The sequence below is a fragment of the Equus quagga genome, chromosome 9, assembly GCF_021613505.1.
Source record: "Equus quagga isolate Etosha38 chromosome 9, UCLA_HA_Equagga_1.0, whole genome shotgun sequence".
Classification (NCBI taxonomy): Eukaryota; Metazoa; Chordata; class Mammalia; order Perissodactyla; family Equidae; genus Equus; species Equus quagga.
Genome location: NC_060275.1, coordinates 41742326 through 41769128, shown reverse-complemented (window position 1 = coordinate 41769128; position 26803 = coordinate 41742326). Strand labels below are relative to the sequence as shown.

At 35.5% G+C, this 26803-nt stretch overlaps 1 protein-coding gene across 1 annotated transcript in view; it reads left to right on the top strand.

Moving 5' to 3' along the window:
* DSG1 (desmoglein 1) overlaps positions 1–25956 on the top strand; it is a 37944-nt gene extending 11988 nt beyond the window's left edge. The window contains exons 6-16 of the mRNA XM_046671396.1: positions 448–592; positions 2774–2940; positions 4621–4755; positions 5052–5237; positions 7919–8178; positions 9592–9731; positions 13915–14199; positions 16743–16876; positions 17213–17285; positions 18826–19034; positions 21125–25956. Of these exons, the coding sequence (XP_046527352.1) occupies positions 448–592; positions 2774–2940; positions 4621–4755; positions 5052–5237; positions 7919–8178; positions 9592–9731; positions 13915–14199; positions 16743–16876; positions 17213–17285; positions 18826–19034; positions 21125–22171 (2781 nt within the window). The 3' untranslated portion in view covers positions 22172–25956. The remainder of the gene's footprint in view (positions 1–447; positions 593–2773; positions 2941–4620; positions 4756–5051; positions 5238–7918; positions 8179–9591; positions 9732–13914; positions 14200–16742; positions 16877–17212; positions 17286–18825; positions 19035–21124) is intronic.
* The last annotated feature ends 847 nt before the right edge of the window (positions 25957–26803 follow it).

Here is a 26803-nt window from a genome sequence, read left to right as displayed (position 1 = left end):
ATATTTCTTTGAAGCTCCCATGTGACGCTCCTTTACCACATCCTCAAACTCCCAATAGGCCCTAGTCCTAATTTCAAACAATGCGTGTTCATCACTCTATTTCTTTTCTCACATGAATCCCTTTACTTGGAACACTCTGGCAATTCCCCTCCCCACCTGTCGAAATTCTCTTTCATCTGTCTCAATCATTATATCCTAATACGAAGTCATAGTATTTTGTTCTTCCTTTACATAACTTATCATGTTACCTTTTCTGAAAGAGCATTTTGAGTTTGTGTTTGCCTCCCCTTATTAATTATAAGTACTGCTTGTGCCTATATTCTGGTAGGAAATAATATGTCTTACTTTTCTTTTAGCTACCCACAATACCTAGCATAGTGCCCAAACAAAGTAAGAACTTAATAAATATGTGGTGCGCCATATAATTATTCCTCTTTTCTCTCCTAGATCTATTGCCGGGCTCTGAATTCAATGGGTCAAGATTTAGAGAGGCCTCTTGAGCTCAGAGTCAGGGTTTTGGATATAAATGACAACCCTCCAGTATTTTCTATGTCTACTTTTGTAGGACAAATAGAAGAAAATTCTAATGCAAGTAAGTTATCTATTTTATTACGGAAACAAGAGTATATTAGCTTCCAGATCATTGTTAACAGCCAGGCAACTAGAGGCTAAACTATGTCAAGGTACCACATCACCAACGTAAGAGATGAGTACAGAAAAACATGCAGAACAGAAAGGCGTGACGAAGTCTCCATAATGACTTTCCCTTCCACTATGGAAGCAGCTCCAATCTGTCATACACAAGGAGCAACTCCAGTGTAACAAGGAGGATTTTCTTATGTAACCCACACAGCAGCTCTGGAGTAGATTCCTAAGGAGAAATTCCAAAAGTGCTTTGCACATTGGTGGCAGGGGCACTGGGCATTTAGCCTCCCAGCCTGACTGCTGTGAAGGGCAATCTCATCCATTTCTATTCATACCTTTTTTTTTTTTTTTCTTCCAATTTTAACTACTTTAACGTCACTCATAAAAATCACTTGCAGGCAATCTACTTTGTGGCCATAGTCTTTAAGAGCTTTTGGTGACAGCAAATAAATGCAAAATAAGCATTGCTTCCCCTTCTTATATATGATTTGATAAATACAGGTTTTGTTTGCTTTTTTACTCAAGTCATTGGTTTTGTGTATTTGAAATGCATTACAAAGCTAATCCTGTTTGGCCCACCATGCATATATAAAGCTGATTGTCTCAAGTGATGCTAGCTGAGGGGCGCCAGAAAACCTATAAACTAGAGAGAGCATTTGCTTGCAACAGCTTTGACAACCTTAAGGTATAGTGGTCTCCTCATGGATTATTGTAAATGGCAACGTTTTAACTGCCAAATATTCAGCCACTTGGGAGGGACAGAATATTAACCGTTTAGCACACCACTGAAGATTATCCTAAATATATTAAAAACAGCAGAGATGATTTCTCATATGAATTCAAAACATCAACTTACCATAGTTCCTTTTAACCTTTAAGTGGTATAATTTCTTAAAAATTAAAAAAATCCTTACATTTTACTTCTCTTCATTAAAATAGTATGTCTACACTCTAAACTTTTAAAAATACCATTCTAAAATTGTTTGTTGTAAAACTTCACACAATATGGAAATAAAAATGGAATAGAAATCTGTTCTTTGTTTTCTCTAGTACCATTCTTCAGAGGCAAGCACTGTCATTAGTTATTTAGGTACATATGTTTTATAATTATATAAAGATATATAAACATGTTTTTGGAAACAGATGGAACCACATTTTACTTACTAATCCCTAATGTGAATCTTTATTTAAATCTATTTTGGACATATTTCCACATTAGGAAATAGGGATGTCTTCATTCCTTGTAACAGTTGCATCAGATTTCATTGTATGAACATATCATAATTAATTAATGAATTGCCTAGTGAAAACATTTAAAAAATAATACTGAGATGAACATACATATATACACAGATTGAGAAAGGAGACAGAGGGAGAGATAGGAGATACTCTGGGGCATTTGTGTCTATAGACGGGACAATTGTGCTTGAAAGAGTTCGAGTGTAGAGAAGAATTCTGGTTTATGAACACTGGCAGCTTTTCACATTCTTCAGTGTCCTTCATCAAAACTGCTTAAAAGATTAACAGGAAAGATCAGGGAAAGGACAAAGCACATAGTTAAACACGCATCTCTTTAAGTCCACTAGTTACTTAGCACTTCACGAGGAGCCACGCAAAACAGAACAATAATATATATTTACTGAGTGTGTGTTATTCAATAGGAACTTTATATAATTTTCTCTCATTAAGCTATTTAATTTTCTATGCATTCAATGAGGATGGTACTATTATCATTCCCATTTATAGAAGGGGAAACTTAGATCAAGATCACATGGCTAGAAAGTGCTCAAGTTGGTCTGGCCTTAATATCATTTGGTTTCACCACAGGAGCCTTTAAAAAACAAAAAAGAATTATACTAGAATAAGAAATGCAAAGCCAGAATAAAACATTTCTTTGTTACCTAACTACTAGTAATGTCTAGGTTCCTAGTAAAACGTGACCTTTTTGTCAAATCAAAGGTCTAGAAAGGAGCTAAGCTATTGATATGTTGAAAAAGTAGAAAGGGAAAATGGTAGAGTGCACTTTATATGGACCAACTAAACCTAACACCTTGTTGGAAAAGCAATACACTATACTATAATGAAAATGCAAACTGTCAAGTTACAATCAATTTTCCCTGATTTCTAGATACGCTGGTGATGAGACTCAATGCTACCGATGCGGATGAACCAAATAATTTGAACTCAAAAATAGCTTTCAAGATCATAAGACAGGAGCCTTCTGATTCACCAATGTTTATTATCAACAGAAATACTGGAGAAATTCGGACAATGAATAATTTCCTAGACAGAGAGGTAATTTCTTTTTCTTTGAATGGGTTGTCAGTCTCAAAGGAATTAATTCTGCATGCAAGAGTACCTAAGAAAGAAAAAGAAAATAATATTTTTAAATTTTAATTACATAAAATTTTCACCTACGGGAATGACACAAGAAATCTCTTTAAAATGAAAAAATGGGAATTCCTCAAATACATTTTATGCTGTCATTTTTCATTTAATTTTACTTAGGATTTGCCTCAATTTAAGAACACTATATTTTGAGAATACATAAAAATATACATAAGATAGAGGCAAAAGCTCCATTTTGTTTTTTTTTAAAAGAGTGTTCCATAATGAAATAAATTTAAGAAACAATTGTTATCATGTCCCCCATCTTGGCAAGTCACTACGCATGTGAACACAGTAGAAGGTCCAAGAATTTTTACACACTAAGAAACTTGTTTTTCTTTCTTTAACCCAGCATATCCTAAGCACATTTGACAACAGAACTCTTTTTCCTTCCTATGTCATGCCTACTGACAGTCCACTGATTACTTTGGGAAATAATAATGGTCAGAAATGATGGACAGGAATTAAGTAACATCCAGACCAATCTTTTCACTTGCAAATAAGAAAATAAGTAGTGATTGTTACCAAATTAGAATCAGCATTACATAGTTTCTATCATGCCGTGTGGTCTCCTAATTTAATTTAAAATATCCACTTTTTCATTATTTTTTAAATATTGATAGAATATAGCTCACTTGCATGAATTCGAGGGATATAAATGAATACGATACGCAATTAAATTTTATTTTAATTACTATAGTTATTTTAAAATGATAATCTCCCTGCTAATGACTCCTACTTTAGGATAAATCAGATTATTTTTACACTTTTTAAATGCCATCAGTTTCTAGGTTACCTAAATCTCCTTTTTCACTTGTTTGAAAATTGCTATCAGAAGAAATTGACTATTTAGCTTTTCTCTCTTAAACTTTCTTAAAGAGCCAGTGGGATTATTAAAAGGGTTTTAGTGGCTCTAAAAAGTAAAGGAACTCTGCGGTCACTGGGAAACCACTGGAGCAAATATTCTTAAGCTGGCGTCCATGGAGAGACCTCAAGATGTCTCTATGAATCCCTAACATTATACCCACAATTCTGAATGAGTATGTATATGCACATGTGTGTGGGAAAGGCTCTGTAGCTTTTACCAGCTTCTAAAAGTTTAAGCACCATTGAGTAGACTCAAGAACAGATACATCAGCAGTAATTCCACCGCCACAACCTGCCACCCCCCAAAATGCAAACTATTTGCTATCTTTTTATTCTTCTTGCATACTCAGGGGCTGCTAATTTAGAGCATGGAATTTTCATGCCATAAATCCTTGGTAAACATTAATCTTGCTCCTCCTGATCATTGTGGTCCACTTCTCCGTTTACAAATTTTTTCAACCCTTGGACATATAATAAGGAATGAGCCCTTTAAAAGATGTTGCTTCTTTGAAATGATGCTGGATAAGCATTGTCGAGGATGCAAGTGGCGACTTCCATACTGATTCATGTGAGATTTGCGGATTTTCAATATTCTGTGTGACCCCATCTCCATCATAGATTTCTGTAAATGTTGAGCCAGCATTTTAAAAGAACCTTGTGTGAGACAGAATAAGGACTGTCATCATCAACTGTGATATTGTTTGTAATGTGAATTTTTAGCAATACAGCCAGTATTCTCTTGCTGTAAGAGGCTCAGACCGAGATGGCGGGGCAGATGGAATGGCAGCAGAGTGTGAATGCAGCATTAAAATCCTCGATGTCAATGATAACATCCCTTACATGGAACAGTCTACAGTAAGTACTTGTCCCTGAAATTAATAACTTTAAACTCACTACACCCTAAAATTTGGTCTAACAATCCCATTCACAGATATACATGTTATCTTTAGTCACATACAACCCAAATGTAGACACGTACATTGTCTTGTGTTTGTTTATATAATAGAATAAAAACAAATTTGAACAATGAAAAGTGAGACTATAAACAGAGATCCCTTTTCTAAATAATGACGGTAAACATTCTAGTGTAAGTCTAGCATAGTTCTCTCCGTCACATGATTTGTGTTAACATTTTCTACTTCTTTTTTCAGTATGCCGTCGAAATCAAAGAAAATACTCTCAATTCAGATTTGCTCCAGATTAGAGTAATTGATCTGGATGAGGAGTACTCAGCTAACTGGATGGCAGTCATTTTCTTTATCTCTGGAAATGAGGGAGGTTGGTTTGACATAGAAATGAATGAAAGAACAAATGTAGGAATTTTAAAGGTTGTTAAGGTATGATATAATTATCCTAAATATTTTGTTGTCTTGGTCTTTTTCAAAATGTTAATCTTAAAATGATGCTAATATTTCACAAACTTGAGTGGGTAAAGAGTAAAAAGTACTGTGTTTTAAAATGATATATGAGATAGGGCTGTTTTATAAGGAGTTTTTCTACTTGTATCATTTCATGAAAATAGGCATTGTACTGTAACTTGAAACTCTTTTCTATCAATACAGTACTCTCTCACAGATCATATAAATTCAAAGCATTTTTAAACATGAATCTTATTTTACACCTACAACAAAGTAGGACGAATGCATAAGGTTTTGTTTTAGATGTTTGAAGAATATTTTTTAAAGATTTAATGTGGCCTTCAAAAAAAATGTGTCCAGGGGCCGGCCTCATGGCCGAGTGGTTAAGTTCACGCACTCCACTTCAGCAGCCAAGGGTTTTGCCGATTCACATCCTGGGCACGGACATGGCACCACTCATTAGGCCATGCTGAGGTGGTATCACACATGCCACAACTAGAAGGACCCACAACTAAAATATAGAACTATGTACTGGGGGGATTTGGGGAGAAAAAGCCAAAAAAAAAAAAAAAAACACTGGTAACAGTTGTTAGCTCAGGCACCAATCTTCAAAAAACAAAAAATGTCCATGTCAAAATTGTATGTCAATTATTTGCAGTAAGAATATCCATCATGTAAATTAAAAATTGCTTATCCCACCAATGTGGTGGGGTTTTTTTTGGTGAGGAAGATTGGCCATGAGCTAACATTTCTTGCCAATTTTCCTCTTTTTGCTTGAGGAAGATTGCCCCTGAACTAAAACCTGTGCCAATTCTCCTCTATTTCGTATGTGGGACACTGCCACAGCATGGCTTGATGAGTGGTGTATAGGTCTGTGCCAGGGATCTGAACCCGCAAACCCCAGGCCACTGAAGCAGAGTGTGCAAACCTAACTATGCAACCAGGCCAGCCCTTCCAATGTGTTTTTATAAAATTAAAATTAAATTACTGCAATTTTAGGATTATCACATTCTCATCTCACTGTGGCTGCTGACCAAGACTTACTACAAACATAAATATACCAGAGATTTGGTCCAAGTCAGCAGAGTTCTCCTATGTCCCCCCCCAACATTAATGATCCACCACATTTACCTGCAGTAGAATTTCCTCTGAGACGTGAGAAGAAAAATGTCTGACTTTTAGGGAAGCCAATAGTGAAGGTTTCACCCTGTGCTACAAGACTTGTCAAGTCTATTTTTTAAATCTTCAATAGCTGTGCATGTGGACTGTGTGTGATGCATGCAATGTGTTTTCTTCATGGTAAAATGTAATCCCTTTTTAACTATTTCTTTCCTTCAGAACAGCCTTAGGAAATAGAATCTTAAGGAATTCTTTCCCCATAGGAATGTGTGTCTTCATAAAGTGTCTTCAAAAAGTGTCACCATGCCTATAGCTTCCATTTACTGAGGCAGTGTGTGAACGCTATAGTTTATTCCTCACAGCATCCCTGCACATTAGGTTATATGCTCATATGGCAAATAAATACACTGAGGTTCAGAGAGAGTATGTAATCTGCTCAAGTTCTCATAGCTAGTTAAGTGTACAGCTAACATTCAAACCTAGATTTCTCTAGCTATTAAGTTCATCTTCTTTCCATTATCCTATCTAGGATTCCATGCTGGGAAAACTGAGTCCTAATATATTTCACCTCAAATTACTATATTACTTTAGAAAATTAGTCTGTCTGTTCTCAACATCTCTATCTGTAAATGAGAACGATGTTGATTTTTCTCCCAGATGTGACATCATATATCATTCCTTTGTTGTGATTATATATATGTAATGTATGTGTGTATGTGTGTGTAATGTATATGCCATCCATGATTTTATAGTCAGTCTTGGAACTGCAAATAAAGATAATATTAGAGCAAAGATTGGAAATTTTAGCTAAGTGGAGAGTTCAGTGGGTGAATCAATGGTCATCTAAATTACTCTCATGTGAAAATTTAGAAAAATACATTTGGTACTTACAGGCATAACACATAGTTGTTCGTGGATTTTATGAGTAGTGGATATTGACACCATCTTTCATAATGAAAATGACTACTTTATTTTATAATATAAAATAATTTCTTTCCAGAGTATGTAGAAGAAAATAAGGATTTCTTTTTATTATTTATATACTGCGTTCTATTACCTAACTTATTGAAAGAAGTCACATTTACAGAAGTAAAATTTCTTTTAAACAGTTCTTTATGGATAAAATCAGTCAAAGGATTGAATCTGAGATGTATTCGGCCCATGCTTTGTAATATATAGAGCTATTTTCTGAGAAACATAAAATGATAGAAGTTAACATAAACTGTCTTTGTACCACAAAATGCATGGATTTGACAAACTATATTAAGTTTTTAATTTATTTGGTGGACAATTAGAACTCATGTCATACATTTTCAACTATTTCAATGAAGGATCTAGGACAATTGGATTTTTTTCCTACTATATTTTCATGTGTTTGTATTGAATTAAAGATAAAGAAAGTAAGAACAGATTGTGTATTTATATGTATTTATACTTAATTAAAGAAAGCAGGAATTTTTTTGCCTATTATCAAAGAATTTCTCTTTCTTCTGGAATGTTTTTCTTCTTATAGTAAAACTCTTTTACTGTGTATTTTCTAGCCCCTAGATTATGAAGATGTAAAGAATCTGCAACTTAGTATCGGTGTTAGAAATAAAGCTGAATTTCATCATTCAGTTATGTCTCAATATAAACTCACAGCAACTGCGATCTCCGTGACTGTGTTAAATGTAGTGGAAGGCTCGGTGTTCCGTCCAGGTTCAAAGACATATGTAGTAACTAGTGATATGGGACAAAATTATAAAGTGGGAGACTTTATAGCTACTGATCTGGACACAGGTCTAGCTTCAACAACTGTTAGGTAAGACTGACATTTTCCAACTAATTTTCACCACATATTGAACTTAAGTTAGATTTTCTTTTTAGAAATTTTAAGTATCTGAGTTAAAACATTTTTCATTAATTTTGAAACCATTTATTCAATCATAATAAGTGCCAACTACTGAAGTGTTACTTAATTTAGAGCGTTTAAGAAAACACAAAAATTTGTACAAAATGTAAGATGTAAAAACGTAGAGACGTAAAATGTGAAGATATTGTATCTTGAAAGTTTGACTCGCCTATGTTTACATATTTTGTTGACCAATCATTAGCTGATTCCAATAAATCATGGTTATTCCTCTTGGAAGATTTTATGGACTGATTTTCCCACTGAAAATTTGCCCAGACTGAAATCAATTAGATATAGTCGGTTCATTTCAGTTACTTTCTTCACTTGAATCATCTCTTAGTATGGGTCAATAATAACTTTGATATAAAAAATTAGTTAAACTAAAGAAAAAGTATGCTATGTAATTTTTCTACTTGATCATGAAAAATCTGTGTATATATGTGCACATGTATTTTTCACATGTGCTTGTGATCAAGAATAACAGAGGGGGAAGACCTCACAAATGAGCTTTAAAAGTTCTTTCTCTGTATTCTCCTCACATCATGTATTTCTGTGATAGCTCTTATCACACTGTACCACCGTTGCTGATAAACTGTCTTGTACCCCACAGATGTGAGTTCACCAAGGGCAGATAACCCACCAGCCTAACCCTGTCTCCTCTCAGAAGTTCCATTTCCCTAGGTTTATCACGGTGCCTGAGACAGAGCTATCTAACCAGTGCTTGTTTAACAAATATGTAAATGAGAAGAAAACATCAAAGTCACAGATGAGGAGAGAAAGAGAATAGAATAGGGTAGAGGCACGAGGCAAAGACATGGTTTGGAATTCAAAAGAAGTCCTGTAAAGTCATCGTGTACATTGCGCATATGGGAAAGGGGTGTGGAAATAGGGAGGGGATGAAGGCTAAGCTGACCAAGGAGAAGCAACTTCTTTGGTAAGAGAATAGTTTAGAATGAGGAGCAGCCCAGGGAGTCCTGAGATCTGGGTGTTCCAGGATAGTTTTGATGCTACCAAAATCAAATAAAAAATGAGGCTGCAAGCATCGAGGATTATTCTGACATCCATGTGGGCATAAGAGACATTCCACCAGAAGTGGCTGCTCAGTAATTCCTTTTTTCTTCAATTTAAATCTTTGTCTATTTTAGAATGTCCTCAAACAGCTGGGACAACCCTGAAAAAAATAAAGTCTCTAATAATTGTTAATTATATCCAGTGGTTATAGCTACTGATTGGAAACATACATTTTATAATTAAAATCTCTCTCTCTCTCTCTTTGTTTTTAGATAGCTAACATTAATTGGTACTGTTTTCTTTCAAACACAGATATGTAATGGGAACTAATCCAGCTGACTTGCTTGCTGTTAACTCAGAAACGGGCATAATTACTTTGAAAAATAAAGTTACCAGGGAGCAATATGACATGCTGAATGGAAAATACCAAGGAACAATTCTTTCTATAGATGGTAAGAAATCAATTTAACTTTGTCCCTTCTAGAGGAAGTTACATATTCACTCTGAAATTAAAATTTTAATTACTGTATTTTGAAGTGACCCTTTTTTCCAACAAAAGTTAACATACTGGGCATTATAGAATCAAATCTTTAATAATATTAGAGACGGTATAATTTAGTGGATAAGACCGTGAGCTCTGGAGGGAGACGGGGTTGGTATCTTACACCATGACTTACTAGCTATAGGATTTTAGAGAAGTTATTTAACTCATTCATCCCTCAGTCTCCTCTTCTGTACAATAACAAAATGGATTTAAAAGTATTTAAGGAGTTCTTACATGTAAAGCACTTAAGTGAGTGTTGACATTCAATAAATGTTAGTTCTTATTAACGTCAGTAATTGAAATTTTTAAATTGCATTTTAAAATAATTTTCAAATAGTTAGGCTAGAAGCCAAGCTAACTTAACTTTACCTAATCTTGGGAAAGTTGATGGACAACTTCAGGTAAACAATTTGGAGGTGGCATGCTTACATTACTTTTCACAACCAACAAAATTCAACAGGCTGGTCACCGAAGGAGCAACGTTTCTCAAGGCTAATTCTACTAAGCAATAGTTGCTATTTCAATTCCTCTTCCTCCCTCCTATCTTCTTCTCTCCCTTTTTTTTCTCCCTCTCTTTTCTCTCTTTCACTTGTCCTAAAAAGGAGTTGACAATTTCTATTTGCATAATAAATTAAAAAGAAATAAAATAGAATTTTTTAAAGTCATTCAACTATTCAGAATTTTAACCAAATTATACTGCTCTTTTCCACAATCAGTCAAAATAAATGTCGGTTTTAAACTATATATTATAAATAGAAATGCTGATTGCATTCACAGATAAAGCTTCTTTTCATTCAGTGCTGAAATTATCTTAAGCAATTGCCAGTTTACTACTTTTCTTATATCCAACATCCAACAATTGCATACGTGAAGGGAAAACTAGAACTTTTGCTTCCAAAACTGTTAGGCTCATAGGAAATAGAGAGCATTTCTTTTGTCATCAAAAAATGCAACCTGCTGAGGGATAAATATTACATGCAATGATAATGATAAAAATAGCAACAAAAACAATAACAATAGAATCAGCATAGCTGAGCTCAGAGGGCATGGGCTTTGCTATCAGATACACTGGATTTAAGCTTGTCTCTGTTATGTACTTCCAGGGCTGTCTTTATTCATTTATCCAGAAACTATACATCGAATCCTAACCAAATGCCGGCCATTGTGACAGGTTCTCGGGTTACATCAATGGGCAAAGTCTGACAACACAGCTCATGTTTATCTAACAGAGATAATGACAATAACTTCAAACACAATCATTCCTGTATTTTTATTCAATTCCAATAATCTTAAGAAAAAGTCCTAAATATAAAAGGCTGAATGCACAGAGATTATTAATTATAGCATTATCGATAATAATTAAATATTGAAAGCAAGATCAATAATAGGTAACTGGGTAGGTAAGCTATGGTCCACTTGATATGAAATTATGTAGCCATCAGAAACTATTTTAATGAAAAATTTATTTAAAAATGGAAGAATTCTTGCAATGCAAAGTAAAAATATAAAATAGAAGCAGTCATATGATCTATCAATGTAACAAAAATAATTAGCAAATTTTAAGCATTATAATTAAGACCAAAAGATAATACAACAACATATCAACAGCAGTTGTCCTTGGGTGGCACTACTGTGGGTCTGTTTTTGTCTTTGTTTTTGTTTTGCTTCTTTATATAATTCTATACTCTTCAAATTATATATAATATCCAACTGTTTATAATGTAAAGAAATAATCCAATAAATAGTGTTACTAGTAATAATAATAAAGTTGACTGTAATAATGATTCAAAAAGTTCTTGAGAAAATTGTATGCTATGACACACGGAAAGTGTCTTGGTGGGCACATAAATATTGTTACTTCTCTTCCCTCGCAGCTGGGCAAAACACATTTAGCTTTAGATTATCTGAGTTTACAGACAGGAGTAGTGTAATGTGAATACAATTTGAAAAATAAATCACATTTTCTTTAAAAATAAAGATACACTATAATGATTTTTGCAGTAAACTTAACCTCATAGATATGGGTTGCAGAATATTTAAAAGATTAACTGTTTAAAATATTAAAAACAATCTACATGGCTCAAAGCATTTAAGGTAGCAAAAAAAGGGCTGGGGGATGGGGACGATGGGGAGATGTTGATCGAAAAGCACAAACTTCTAGTTATAAGATGACTAAGTTCTGTGGCTCCAATGCACAGCAATGTGATTATAGATAACTATATTGTACTATATATTTGCAAGTTGCTAAGAGAGTAGATCTTAAATACTGTATCATACATACACAAAAAGGATAATTATGTGATGTGATGGAGATGTTAGCTAATACTACAGTGGTCATCATATTGTAATACGTAAGTATATCAAATCAACACGTTGTACACTTTAAATTTCCACAGTGTTACATGTCAATTATGGTATCGCAATAAATTTGGGGGGAAAAGATAGCATAAAAAAAGTTTATCATGGAATTTTAAAAAATTGTTTCAGACATAACTAAAAATAAATAATTGCAAATGGGCTATAGAAAAGAATAATGTTCCACCAGCATCATTCCTACACTACAGCAAGAATTATTATGACCATCAAAGTCCAGTCAGAGCCCCAGAGTTATGACAAATTTCTAGCCTAATAGCACAGTTGGTGAAGAACCTTTCCTATACGGTAGATGCTAGACTTTGGAAGGTTTACTTTTGAAGAATAAAAAAAATCACACCTTGAACTTTCAACATTGTGGTTTTTCTGCAGTGAGCAATTCTTAATCGTGGATTATCATACATTCAAATCTCATGGAAAACAGATAGTGCAGACATGATGAATGAATCCCTGTCAAGGTAATTTAGGAGAGAATAGTTAGAATAACTGCTTCAAAAAACAAATACAAGGAGCTTCTATTAAATTTAAATAGTATGCGGAATATGCTGACTTTATTTGTCTGAGGTAAATAACCACAGTACATGTTTTTAATACTGGCCTGAGCAACTTTTCTCTTTTAAAAGTATCTTCTTTATCACCTCTCACAAATACTATTTTTTTGGCTACATTGTTATAGAAGACATAATTATTTGATAGCTTTTAATGGGCCAATTATGTTGCAAGATAAGGACATAAATATAGATTCAGATCTATTTCATACTCAACTTTATTAAGATATAATAAGTACATCCTTTTTAAGTGTTCGGCTTGATGAGTTTTGAGATGTATACATCTGTATATACACTGCCACAAACAAGATCTAGAACATATTCATCACTGCAAAGAGTGCCCCTGCTGGTCTAAATGTAGATGTATTTCGATGTACTACCTTTTGTATCAAATGTACTCAGAATCAGTCTACTCTTTTGAAATACCAGCTGGTTGGTTGGTTGGTTGGTTGGTTGCTTAAATGAAGTAAACAGCAAGCGTGAAGCAATGAAGTGAAACAAATTACAAAAGCCCCTACCTCTGCTTTTAGTTAACAAACACAATAACTTATTGAAATTTTGAAGGACCAGAGGAAAACAAATTTGAAATAGCTGCTTGTGAAACAAAAGTGCTTCACTTTCTTATTGCTATGAAGATTTCCCCCCACCTCCGATAGCACCAATTCTCTCTACTATGAGTTACTTGAACTGTTGGCTGTGAGTTTGGGGGTATGTTCCTTTATCCCCAGGAGATTTTTGTAGAAGTGACTTCCTAACCTGCTCAAAATCGGTTCATTTTGTCAGTGTGTAAAAGGGAAAGAATAAATAAGAAACAAAGATGACAGACAGTAAAACAACAAACAAAATCTAGCTCTAACATATGGAGAAGATTGCAAAAAATAGTCTAGAAATGCCCCCACTATGGTTTATAACACACCACTGGCCAATACACAATGTGGCATTTACTGTTTATACTTCTCAACACATGAGACAGTTTTTCAGGAGCACTAATATTCATAATGGTTTGATCTAAAAATTGAGTCACAGACAAAGGATGATTTGGGGAGTTACCGAATTGATGGGAAGAAAGACACTGAAATAAGTATTGATGAAAAAATAAAATAGTTTTGTATTGTCCAACAACCATTACAAATGTATAAAATATTTCTTCCATTTTGAACCTTGTTACAGATGCTCTTCAAAGAACTTGTACTGGTACAATCATTATTGACCTTCAGGGTAATGGCTGGGAAGTTCGTGGATCTGGTACACCAGGGGGTGGACGTGATACCAGTACCAGCACAGAGGAGACCCCTGGTCCTGGCGTTATTACCAATACACAAAGCTCTGGCAATGGCCCAGATACTTCCGATAGAGAGCCCTCTACTTATCAGGAACCAGGACGACTCTCAGATAACGTACATTTTGGTCCTGCTGGCATTGGACTACTCATCATGGGATTCTTGATCCTGGGATGTAAGTACTTTAACAGTCCTATTTATATGTGCCCCTAACATACTGTGGGGAGAAGATAAGTTTTCTGATCTTTTGATAAAATATATTTTACAAATTCTTATTTTGTGCAATTATCATGAAATGTCTGTGTTTGGTACTGATTTAGAAACAGTTAACTGCTTAACTCATAGTGCAGTGGAGGATAAAAACTCTTTTGCATTCCGTCTCAAGGTAATGGGAAAGTATCATAACAGGTAGGTTCAAATTGATATTTGAGTGAAGAAGATAATCAGAAACAGTCGACTGAAACAATCAGAAAAGGCAAATAGAGAAAGTGAACTCTGAGTTGGATGTTAACAGATGAATAGGAGCTGGCCTGACGGACAAGAAAAGGGGAACGCTCCAAGGAGAAAAAAGTCTATGTGCAAAACCTCAAAAGAATGAGTGCGAGTTACTGAAATAAAGGACCCCAATGTGGGAGAAATAAAGGATACACACGACTGCATGGTGAGAGCTGAGACTGGAAAGACAGGCAGGGGCTAGACCTTGAAGGAATTTTGTGCTGTGCTAAGGCTACAAAGCCTAACAAAAGGAGAGTCAAATAGACGAAGACTTACACTCCAGCTTCTAAATTTAGTGGTCTGAGCATGTCAAAGGTTACCTAACTTTTCTGAGCTTCGCTTTTGTCATCTGCGAAATAATAAGACTTACCTCACAACATTGCTTTGATGTTGGAAAAGTAGTACCACACGTGGAATACTTAGAGATAGACCACATTCTGTGGTCATTACAGTAGACCTAGTCAAAGATCTAGCCAGGAGCATACAACAACCAATGGATTCTCCAGGTGGTCCTTAACATTGCCTTTTGATGATGACAGAAATTAGTGTGGAGATGAGCTAGATGCTGCAGGCTCTGAGGAATAAGGGGAGCTCTGAAATAAGCAGCTTGAAATCTGCACATTATAATGAAATTAATGTAAGCACTGCCATATTCAAGTATAGAATCATAAAATCTTAGTGTCAGAAGATACTTCAGATATTATTTAATTAAAACATATACACATAAAATATGAAATCAGAGCACTTGCATATGAGATACTTTTTCTACCTTCATTTCTCTTAATACACAAACAACCATAAAATGGATAATTCTCACTATATTTATTAGTAAATTGGATTTTCTCTGATTTTAAATAACTTTCACCCTTTTGAACTTTTTGATGAAAACTGAATTCATCTAAACCACAAAGAGTTTGGACATGCTGATAACACAACTTAAAGTTGAGGCTCTTTTTCCATAATTTAAAATATGTTTCAAAAAACAAGAAATTTCTATATTAAGTAATACGATTGCACTCTTATTGGCTCATAATAAATTGAAATAATGGCCATGTTAAGTTCCATGAAAAGGAGAAACAAGGCTAAAAAAAGAAAGCATTCTCATCAAAATGAACCAAAGCAAGAAAAAAGCTAGCAGATTTGCAGAATATAACATAAAATATCTATGAGAAGAGATAATTCCCTAATTTCACTTCTTTGAATTATCAATCAACATTTCAAAACTTTAAAATTTAATACTTTATAAAGGTCACTTAATTACCCTGGTGCTGATTATCTCTACCACCAGGAATATAGGCTATCACTATGAGTTTGTTTTTTATATTGGTGACTACCTTTGAGTAGTGTAATTAATAAAAGATTTAAAAATTGTACATGGGCTTTAGAGTCAAATTCCTCTAGAGTCAAAGCTATCTCTAAGTCTAGCATATATTCAAGAAAGCAAAACACACGGGATTCTTTTCCTGCTTGCTTGCTTTCCTCTCTCTGCTATTACTATCCATACTATATTTCTTCCTCCATACCTTGCTTTCTTCTTTCTTTCCTTCCTTCCTCGCATTTTTCATTTACATCTTCTTTCCTTCATTCATCCATTCATTCCAAATCATTTATCAAGATCATATTATCTAAAAGTCTCTGTGCTAGAAACTTATATAGATAAATAAGAAAAATCCAATTGATTAACAGAAAAAGACATTGTTAAGCAGTGTAACGTTCTCTATTTGTGCACGAGTAATTTCAAGAAAAGATATCCGTGTAGGGGAAAATAATAGCCTCATAGAGAACAATAGCTTGAAACATGAATAAGATTCTACTGTTGAAATAAAAAAGGCAGGCATGCGTGAAAGGAGAAAAATAAATAAAGTCATGGAGGAGGGAACACAAAGAATGAAACATTGCCTCCCTCTCTAGCTTTCCTTCTTCTCTCCTTTGCCATTTTCCTGAGCAATGATATGGAAAAGACTCATCTGTTTTAATGGTGCAATGCTATTTGTAATTTGAATACTATATAACAAATTAAAATTGATTGCAATCTAGTATCCTGGAGCTCACACTGATTTTGGTATCTTAGCATTATTCAGTTTGTTTTCTGAAACTTTCATCGTATTTTTGGACTCAAATGGAGTTATATTAAGGATTCAAGTTTAATCATAAAAATGCACGTTGTTTTGTTGCAATACGGCCCCACTTCTAATTCCAATATTCCTATCCTTTCACCATCAGTGGTCCCATTTTTGTTGTTGTGTTGCGATTATGGAGGTGCCTCTGGTGGTAGAGCCGGCTTTGAGCCTGTTCCCGAATGTACAGATGGAGCAATTCATTCATGGGCAGTAGAAGGACCACAGCCTAAACCCGGGGTAAGTGCTAATCTGTGAGAAATGGCCTTTGGTTGTCACCTAAATTCGGGCCTAGGCACACAAACCAAGATGCCTGCAATCACTCACCACCTATGCTGTTCTTTGTTCTGGGGTAGCCGATGGGGAACATGAACAGACATCAAAGGTACATCCAAATCAGACGGAAGCAACCACGGGAGGCTTTCTGAATGAGGGTCAGGTTTTAGATGAATTTCAAAAGTTTCCTAAATAGTATTCTTTTAGAAAATCTGAGGCAATTTGTGAACAAACCCAACGTATAACTATAGAAAGAAAAGAGTCATTACAAGTAGGAAAATGTTGTTCCCTGTCTTGTAGGATTTCGCCACTGTCTGTGTACCACAAATACCACCCGATAATGCAAATCTAATTGAATACATTGACACCTCAGGTAAGAAAAAATTATTTTTTTTATTTTAACAGCTCGATGACTAGGAAGGAACTCTGTTCTCTGTCTTTGCATGCCTTACTATTTCTCAATTATCTTACATGTCTCTAAAATTGTTTCCATCATTCCTTTTTAAATGATTAATTTGAAAATTAAATGGTAAGGGAAAACATACAGTAATCATTATTCTGATATGTTGTACTTTTTTAAATCTTCCTCAATCATCAGAGAGCACTTACGAGATGACCTGGTTTAGGACTTCTATAAACAGGAGAGAAGAACTGAATTGTAACCACAAGTCAATTTTGGTCGAGGTTTTTTGTCTAGTAGAGCAAATGTTATTTACCAAAAAATTACTAGTTAGAATTAAAGTACAACTCTATTAAAATAGATCTGTGCTCATTTATTGAGGCTAGAATCTACCTCCACAATTCATTAATAATTCAAAATGACTCTAATAAAAAAGAACAATTTTAAAAACTCATATCTTGGGAATAGTTGTACCATTTTGCCTTTTTTCAAGGTAAATATTCTTGACTCTCTTATTTTTCAGTGTCTTTTTTTCAAATTTGCAATCATGACTTTTCTACTTGAACTCTTTAAAATAGAAGAGGCATAGGAATGTTTGTAATTTGTGGACCCAAACTGGACCTTATTCAAAAGACTGACATGCTAGTCTTTAAACCTATTTCTTCCCCTGATGAATCCAGTTTTGTTACCAATATACCCCCACCTCAATAGCAGAAACTCACTGTTGACTCTTACCTCTCCCGATTCATTGACATCCAATCAGTTCTAAGACTTCTCAAATCCTCAAACCCATCCGGATTTGTTTATGTATTTATTCCCTCAGTATGTCTACAGATCTTTGCCCAAACCTTGAACAAAGCACAATGAGAGGCACCAGAGTAACAGAAGTATGAATAACATACTGTCCTTAAGCTCAAGATCTTTAAAATATTGAAGCCATAGGATACCTATTCCACTGTCAACACTTTCTCTGTCTGTGGCACTTCCATAGTCTGGGCCATCATTTCATCTCACCCACCTCGAAGACTGTAAGAGGCTTCTACTCATCCCTCACATCCAAGTGCAAAGCCAAGATTCTCCATGCAAACCTTTCCCCTCACCATAGCTTCGGCCTCTTCTCTGAAATCTAGCGGTTCTCAAACCTTCTTCTGGAGGCCCTGTGCTTTCTAATAATACATTGAGGTATTCTTAGGCTATTTTTTCAACTTTTAGAACTTGGGTGTTTTTCCCCAATTAGAAATCAAACTCTCTAAGTTATAGGTTTTTGTAAGCTCCATGCAGCCCTCCTATTCCAACACAACATATAGCAGTCTCCCAATAAGTAATTATTGAATTAACAAATTGATTAATAATATTATTTTGAACTCAATATCATATTTATATCTCCTTACTTTATGTATTGCCTTCATCTTATTTCTTGGCTCACAAACCGTATACTTAAATGAAGAAACCATACATTACAGTAAGTGATTAATTACCGAGAAAGTAAATTTAATTTGATCGACACTTTTAGGGGTTTACACAAATGAGTATGGTGGCAGAGAAATGCAAGACCTGGGAGGAGGAGAAAGAACAACAGGATTGGAAGTAACAGACGGAGTTAAAACACCAGGAATACCTGAGACATGTCAAGAATATTCTGGCACATTAAGAAGAAATTCTATGAGGGAAGGTAGAGAAGGAGGTCTGAATATGAATTTCATGGAAAGTTACTTCTGTCAGGTAAGGTCTCGAGCCCCATGCCTTCCTCTCCATCCTGTACCCACTGCTCTACGCCAGGCGTCCGCTACTTCCCAACGGGGCTTTGGCAGGTGTCTCCTAACCGGGTTCTCAGCCTCTAGTCTTTATGCCTGACAATCCAGATTACTGCTGAATAATATTTCTAAACCTCTGACCTAAGCACTTTACTCTGCCACTTAAAAATGGCCAATGGCTCCCAGCTCTGCTTTGCGTATGGCATGGAGTCCAAACTCAACATGGCAATTAAGGTTATTCACAAATTGACCCCTTCTGTCACATCTCCAATTATTCCTTACCACCAACCCACTTGCCAAGCGCCTCTGCCTTATTCACACCCATCTATTTCCCTCCATGTGTTTGCTTATGCTGTGCCCATCCCACAATGCTTTTATCCCATCATATCTCTCACAAACTCCTACCCACCTTTCAAGACCCAGTTCAAATATCACTGCCCCTCTGAAGTTTTCACTGTTAAGCATTTCATCCAAATAGGATTTATGTTTTCCTATCTGTATTTCTATAGCACTTTGTTTATACATTTTATAGAACATACTGTTACCACAATCAAGTAGAGACAGAAGTGCCTGCGGTTATACACCACACGATACTTAAGCCTGCAGGGATTTACTGTCTCTGATACATTAATGTCCTTCTACATCCTGGCCTAAAATATCTTCATTAACTCTCCTAATGGCTTAGAGGGTAGCTGCTATTTTGAAATAAAAGACTAGTAAAAGGCTTTCAAGGTGCTGGCCTGGTGGTGTAGTGGTTAAGTTTGCATGCTGTGCTTCAGCGGCCCAGGCTTCGTGGGTTTGAATCATGGGCAAGGACCTACACAGGGCTCATCAAGCCATGCTGTGGTGGCATCCCAAATACAAAATAGAGGAAGATTGGCATAGATGTTACCTCAGGGCAAATCTTCCTGACCAAAAAAAAAAAAAAAAAAGCCTTTCAAATAAGCAGTAGATAATTAAAAAAAGCGCATTGCTGAAATCCACAGGAATACTTCCTATCCATGTCTCTACAAATGAATGTTATTTTCAGGAAAAGTACAATTCTGCCTCAAAACTTTTGCACTTGCAGCTCCTTCTGCCCAGAACACTATATCTGCTTTATTCCCCTGTCACTTTATTCCATCACTTTATGAGATGCCATTGTTGACCACACTGTATGAAAGAGCAACCCCCATCACACTCAGTCCCTTACCCTGCACTTCTCACCTCCTGACAAGCATGCTTTTGTGTTGTCTGTTTCATCCTACCAAAATGGAAGCCCTATGAGTGAGGGACTTTATCTGGTTTTGTTCATTACCACATTGCCAAGTCCTTAATAGAATGTCTGACAAATAATAATAACTCAATAAATATTTTTGAATGAAATGAGTTAGTTTGCTATAACAGTATTTCTGACACTTAACCTGAAGGCTTGCAATCCAGTATTATGAACAGCAAAGTTGAAATAAAAGTGTACATCTGCAGGCTTTCACTTTGAATTGAAGGAGATTCTATTTTTTAAAATTGTCTTTGGTCACCTTCAATTTTTGAATCCAAAAGTGGCATAGACCCAGAGTCAAATTTTCCTGTTGTTTTGTTGAAAAAGCCACATTGAAATAAATCTTCACAGAACCATCATGTTCACTCCATGAAGGAAGGAAAACACAATCCTGAATGAGCCCAAATCCATCACGAACTAACTTTTTAAAACAAATTTTAAAAATACACACTTTCGTGTACTTCAAGTTCAGCATTTTTATGTACCTCCTTCTATTTTGGTTACGAAATAATTCATATGATTTTTTTGTGCTTTTGTGTCCAAAGTGCACTATTATGAAGAAGTACGTCTAAATACACTTTAAAAATCAAAATGTATTATCCGAATTATAGTTATAATTTCTAACCAAATTCTTGCAAGCAATTATATAAGGATTTTTAAAGCATCTCTAACAGATGTTAGAATTTTGTTTTATATATTCTTGTTTGGTAATGCCCTGGTAGAAAAAATAATGATGAAGACTTCTATTATTGTTAAATATGTATTCATAATTTCATTTTCTCTCTTCTCTACAAATTCAGAAAGCATATGCTTATGCAGATGAAGACGAAGGACGCCCATCCAATGACTGTCTGCTCATATATGATATTGAAGGTGTAGGTTCCCCTGCTGGCTCCGTGGGTTGTTGTAGCTTCATTGGAGAAGACTTGGATGATAGCTTCTTGGATACATTGGGGCCTAAATTTAAGAAGTTGGCAGATATCAGCCTGGGAAAAGAAGTTGAATCATATCCAGACCCTGATCCCTCTTGGCCACCTGAGCGCACTGAACCAGTTTGCCCTCAGCCAGGAACAGAGCCCATTGTTAGTGGACACCCACCCATCTCCCCACATTTCGGCACTACCACAGTCATTTCTGAGAGTACCTACCCCTCGGGACCTGGTGTACAGCATCCTGTACATATTCCTGATCCTCTGGGCTATGGTAATGTCACTGTGACCGAGTCTTACACCACCTCTGGCACTCTGAGGCCCTCTGTCCACGTTCATGATAATCGACATGCATCAAACGTGGTGGTGACAGAGAGAGTGGTCGGCCCAATCTCTGGAGCTGATTTTCATGGAATGTTAGACATGCCTGACTTGACAGATGGGTCAAACATTATAGTGACAGAAAGGGTAATAGCACCAAGTTCAAGTCTACCCACCACTTTGACCATCCCTGATCCTAGAGAGTCTTCAAATGTGGTAGTGACAGAAAGAGTAATCCGACCAACTTCTGGCATGATGGGCAGTCTGAGTATGCACCCCGAGTTATCAAATGCCCAAAACGTGATTGTGACAGAAAGGGTTGTCTCTGGCTCTGGCATAACCGGAATTAGTGGCCCAGTCGGGATGAGCGGAGGCAGTGGCCTGGTTGGCAGTGGGGCTGGAATAAGTGGTGGTGGCATGGGGCTGAGCAGCCTGGGAGGAGGTGGGGGCCTGAGTAGCAGTATAGGGGGGACAGCCACTATTGGCCACATGAGGAGCTCCTCTGACCATCACTTTAGCCAGACCCTTGGATCCACCTCCCCTAGCACAGCCCGAAGTCGAATCACAAAGTACAGTACAGTACAGTATACCAAGTAGCCAGGATCCCAGCACACTTTTCCTCAGCAATTGTGATTTTGGTTCAATTACCACCACCAAAAAACTAACAATGTGATTTATGACGCACAACTAGGTGCTAAGGTAATTGTGGAGAAAGGTAAGAAACCACAGTGAGAAAAATAGATGGAAACTGTGCTGTTGGGTGAGAGCTGGCCTTAGCATTTGTAAACTTTTTTCTTAAGTTAATACTAATGGAATTGTGACAGTGAACTGAAACTTGAGACAGGGTCCTCTTTGTGCCTGTGTGGCCTGTCAGGTCTTCTTCGCTTCTGTGTGGCCTGTAGTGTAACTCCAGCACGTGGAGTAAATAAAACTCGGTCACGTAAAAGCATTGGCCTTAAGATGGCAATTGGCATAATTCTCCTTGGCTGTTTTGATTTGCCATGTAGCTCAGGCAATATTTAAAAAGAATAAAACAGGCAATACGTGATCATGTTTGTGGGAAGAACTTCAAATATGTGCCAAATGCTCTGTCAGTTTCAGAGATGATATAAATAAAAATCTAACCACATATTCAGACCGGGGTTAACCATTAAAGTAAAAAAATCTGGCGACACAGCCAAGTTCACAAGCCACCAAGCACGCCTACCTTAATAATTGCACTAGATAAAATAAACCTCAATTTAGGAAATGTTTCCTGGGAGGGAAATTCCATAAGAGAGTGGCAACAGAGTGAATTCGTTTGGGATAAACTGGCAATGTCTGAGCCTAAATCTTGAGATGGGGCTTCAGCTAAAATTCCCTTGGAGTCAAGGACTTTTCCGATTCTACTTTGTGTTTAGTGGTAGATGCGTTATTAATGAATACGGTGTCCTGGCGAGGCTGCAGGATACCATGCTAATTTTCCCCTTTACACTGTGGCTCCAACTTAACAAAGGAAAACCTGCCAAGTGTAGTTTTCAGCTTGAAGCTAGTAACAGCTGACATGGTCGTCACCACTGGTGGTAAATTACCTTCCAAGGAAGCAGACGGGAACCAAATTATATTTTCAGATTGTGTTTTTAGTAAGTGTCATTCATTTATATCCAGTTCTTCATTACACATCTCCTAAGCTAAAGTGATTTACTTAAGCTGAGCTGTGAAAAAAAGCCTGCAGTATGGTTAAGCTTTGGGGGAATTTTTTTAAGGGGATCTACAAAATGTTTTTCGAATGTGTAAAATGTTTAATGAGGAAAGCTAGACTTGTTTGATAAAGTAACACTGTACAATTAGGTTAGTTGAGTTTAGTACTTTTTAACAGCCTTCTGCTGCTATTTCGAGGGGATCAACTAGGCACTTCTAACAGAGTGATGATATTGTGTTAACAAGAATGAAATTGTACTGGACAATCCATTTCTTTATCCCACCCCCTAACTGAATTTTCTCACTAGCATAAATTTCACATTCCTGATTTGATTTGTCAGTAAGCTCTTGATTTATATATGCTCCAATTTATAATTTCCAAATTATATAGTATGATATTTTTCTAGCTTCAAAATTTAGTAATGTACTATTTATGATATGTCATTCTGTGTGTTTTTTACATAGTATCACCTGGTTAAAAATCTCTAAATAGAATCAAAGCATTCTTAGAGGTAAATTTACTATCTCATGATAGAGGAATTTTTTTCCCTTTTCTAAATTCAGTGTTAATATGCTCTTAGTAAAGTGAAACTGGACATGACAAAATCTTTTAAGGATTTGTTCCTCCCAGTTACTCAAATTTCCCAAAGTGTTACAAGATCAGAGAATAGTTATTCAACTTCCAACACTTGTCAAAGGGGGCAGGGGAATGAATTATTTTACCTAGAGCTGTTTTGCTCTGTCACAGCAGACGATGTCAATATGTTCAGAGCCACAATATACATCTCATTTTAACTCTGTAGACGATGTAATATTTTAATAGTCTGTAGCATGCCAAAATGCAGAGGTGTAAATAAAATCATTCACAGGGAGTCACTCTTTTATTTCTTTCTCCCATTTGGAGGGTTTTATTAATGATGTGTAATCTTTCCAAAAATAAAGTCAAAAGGTATTTATTGAAATAAATTTGAGTATGCCTGGATCCAGGAGATTGAAGGAATAAAAATAATTATTAATTAGTCATTAGTTAATTCATTAAAAGGAATGGTATCTAACCACAGGTAGCTTGCTTGTCACTTCGATGCTCTATATCATCAGAAGTGTTTTCTTAAGACTCCTGATACCTTCCAGAAATGTTTCTAAGGTTGTCTAACAAAAGCCAGAGTGACTGTCTTGAATAACCATTGTTATTAAGCTCTATTAGTTATATAAAACCATGGGAGATAAGAAAAACATTGCCATATTAGTCATCAATCTTTAAAATACTTTCAAATCAAATTGCTTTTTTTTTTTCAGGTTACATGTTGATGTTTTAACTCTTTACTCCTAATTTTTTAAATACGTTTTTAAGACATCAACCATTCTAACAGTCATTTAAAGGCATGTTATTTTTTTAATGAACAGCCTTTGGGCAGAATTTAATTCTTCTCTTTAAATGCTTTACTCTAACTCATAGGCTTTAGGTCATTCCATAGACCTAAGAAAAGATACGGGGATTATTTGATAAGTGAATAGTTATAATTCAAATCCATGTTGCAAGCTGCATTTCAGATCAATTTGCTTTTTAAAAAAGAGAAGAAATAAAGAGTAATTTAATTGTTATGTATATATAGTTTGAAAACAAAGTGTTTAATGTTTATAAAACATCTGACTTTCTAAAGAGGTGGCCCTTTGGGGCAAAAACTAATGTATCATAAATACTTTTCTTGTTATTTAATATCAACCAAAATACCATCTTCAGCTAATTGTGACATTGAATTCTAGATATATCTGCTAAATATTACTAGCCTCCATGTATGTTGCCTGATGAAACTGTATTTGTACTGAAAAATTTACAGAAAAAGCATCTATTTGGGGTTATTTATATAACTTCATCTGGACATCTGTTCCACATTCGCGTATAAAGTTTTTAGCCTCATTATCTTCATTCAATGTAATGTAATGCTCCTACAGAATTCTAATTATACACCTTCAAAACCTGCATATTCACTCTAACTGAATGTTTTTAGTTATATGTACGACTCATTTCTGAATTTATACCAGTATTTGAATGTCAGTCGGGGTATAACACATATGACACCCTTTGACTTTGGTAGGAGTTTAGAGGTGTTATAATCATTGGTTAAAATGGCCATGGCTATTTGGGAAAGACATCTGAAACCCAAAACAAACTTTTAAAAGTATTGGCCACATTTCCCCATGCCTATTTAATAAATTCCAACCTTCTTTTGGATTTCTGGTATTTTTAAGATGTACTTCACATTGCACTGGAATACACCAGGCCACATAGATTACTAGTATCCATGAAATAGAATCTGTCTTCCAGTTCTATTCAATTATTGTTAGGACAAAAGCTTGAATGGATAGACCTATTATTCATCAAATAATTTTAAAACAATGAATAAACTATTGTTTAATTGTCTACATTCCCTCCATTTAGTTATATTTGAATGACTAAACACTATCATCAAGCTGTACTTAGTCTGACATTTTTCTTTGCTATTTTACAAATATTTTTAAACTCTATTATTCATCTTTGGTGATGTTTAAAACATGGTGCTCTCCTTCAAGTTTCAGGATAAAGCTTTTGCATTATTTGGGTGCTAGTTCCTTGGTGCTTGGTCATCTGTTGCCTATTTTAAGTCAGTTTGTAACTTTCAAAGAGTTATGTTTACAGCAATAAAATGATTGATACGCCTCCATTATCTTTTCTGAATTGTAAGGGGGGAGGGAATTTAGACTGTAACGAATAATTAGAGATTACCAAATCTAGTTATTTCATCCTATATGGGGAAGAAATAATTATTTTATTTTCACACTGTAAAACTTATTTTCATTTCATTTTCTGTTTCCTAGCTCTTTTTTTGTTTGTTTGTTTTTATTTCTTTACTAATGAGCTTATGCTCTAGAGTGCTGCTTAGTAATGTCAAAATAAATGATAAATAGCTTGCATTTTTAACTTTTATTTGATACTTTTAGTGCCTTTATGCTTTCACTTTTCTTTCATGCTCTAACTTTTTAAATTTTTGTTTACATTAGCATTTTATTTCTTTTAAAATGGCTTTTCTTCTTATTTGCTTTTGAAATCATACCTTTTCATCTTTATTGGGGTGCATCTCCTTTTTGCTCTCCAATGCCACTTCCAGAGCATTATCATCTTCATCTTGCACAAAACCTTACGCCTTTCAGACTCATGTGATCTGCTTATATCCCCCTTCTCCTTGTGAGATTTACCAACCTCTTAATAACATCCCCATTTTTACTGAAGATGCATATTCTGGCCCACAGTATTCTGTGACTCTCCAACTCCTGAAGGCTATTCACAGTAACTTACATGACCACATGGGTGAGGTACCAGACACCCCAGATTTTCAGTTCCTATACTTCCATTTTCCTCACTCCACTTCAGCCATCTGCTTCCTCGTCACAACCCAGCACGGCAGCACCTGGATGCTTCAATTTCACCTCCTCCTGATCATTCCAGCTCACTTGCGTAAGTATTCCAATTGCTGCAATTCCTCCACTTCATCAACGTTTCCATTTTTTTTT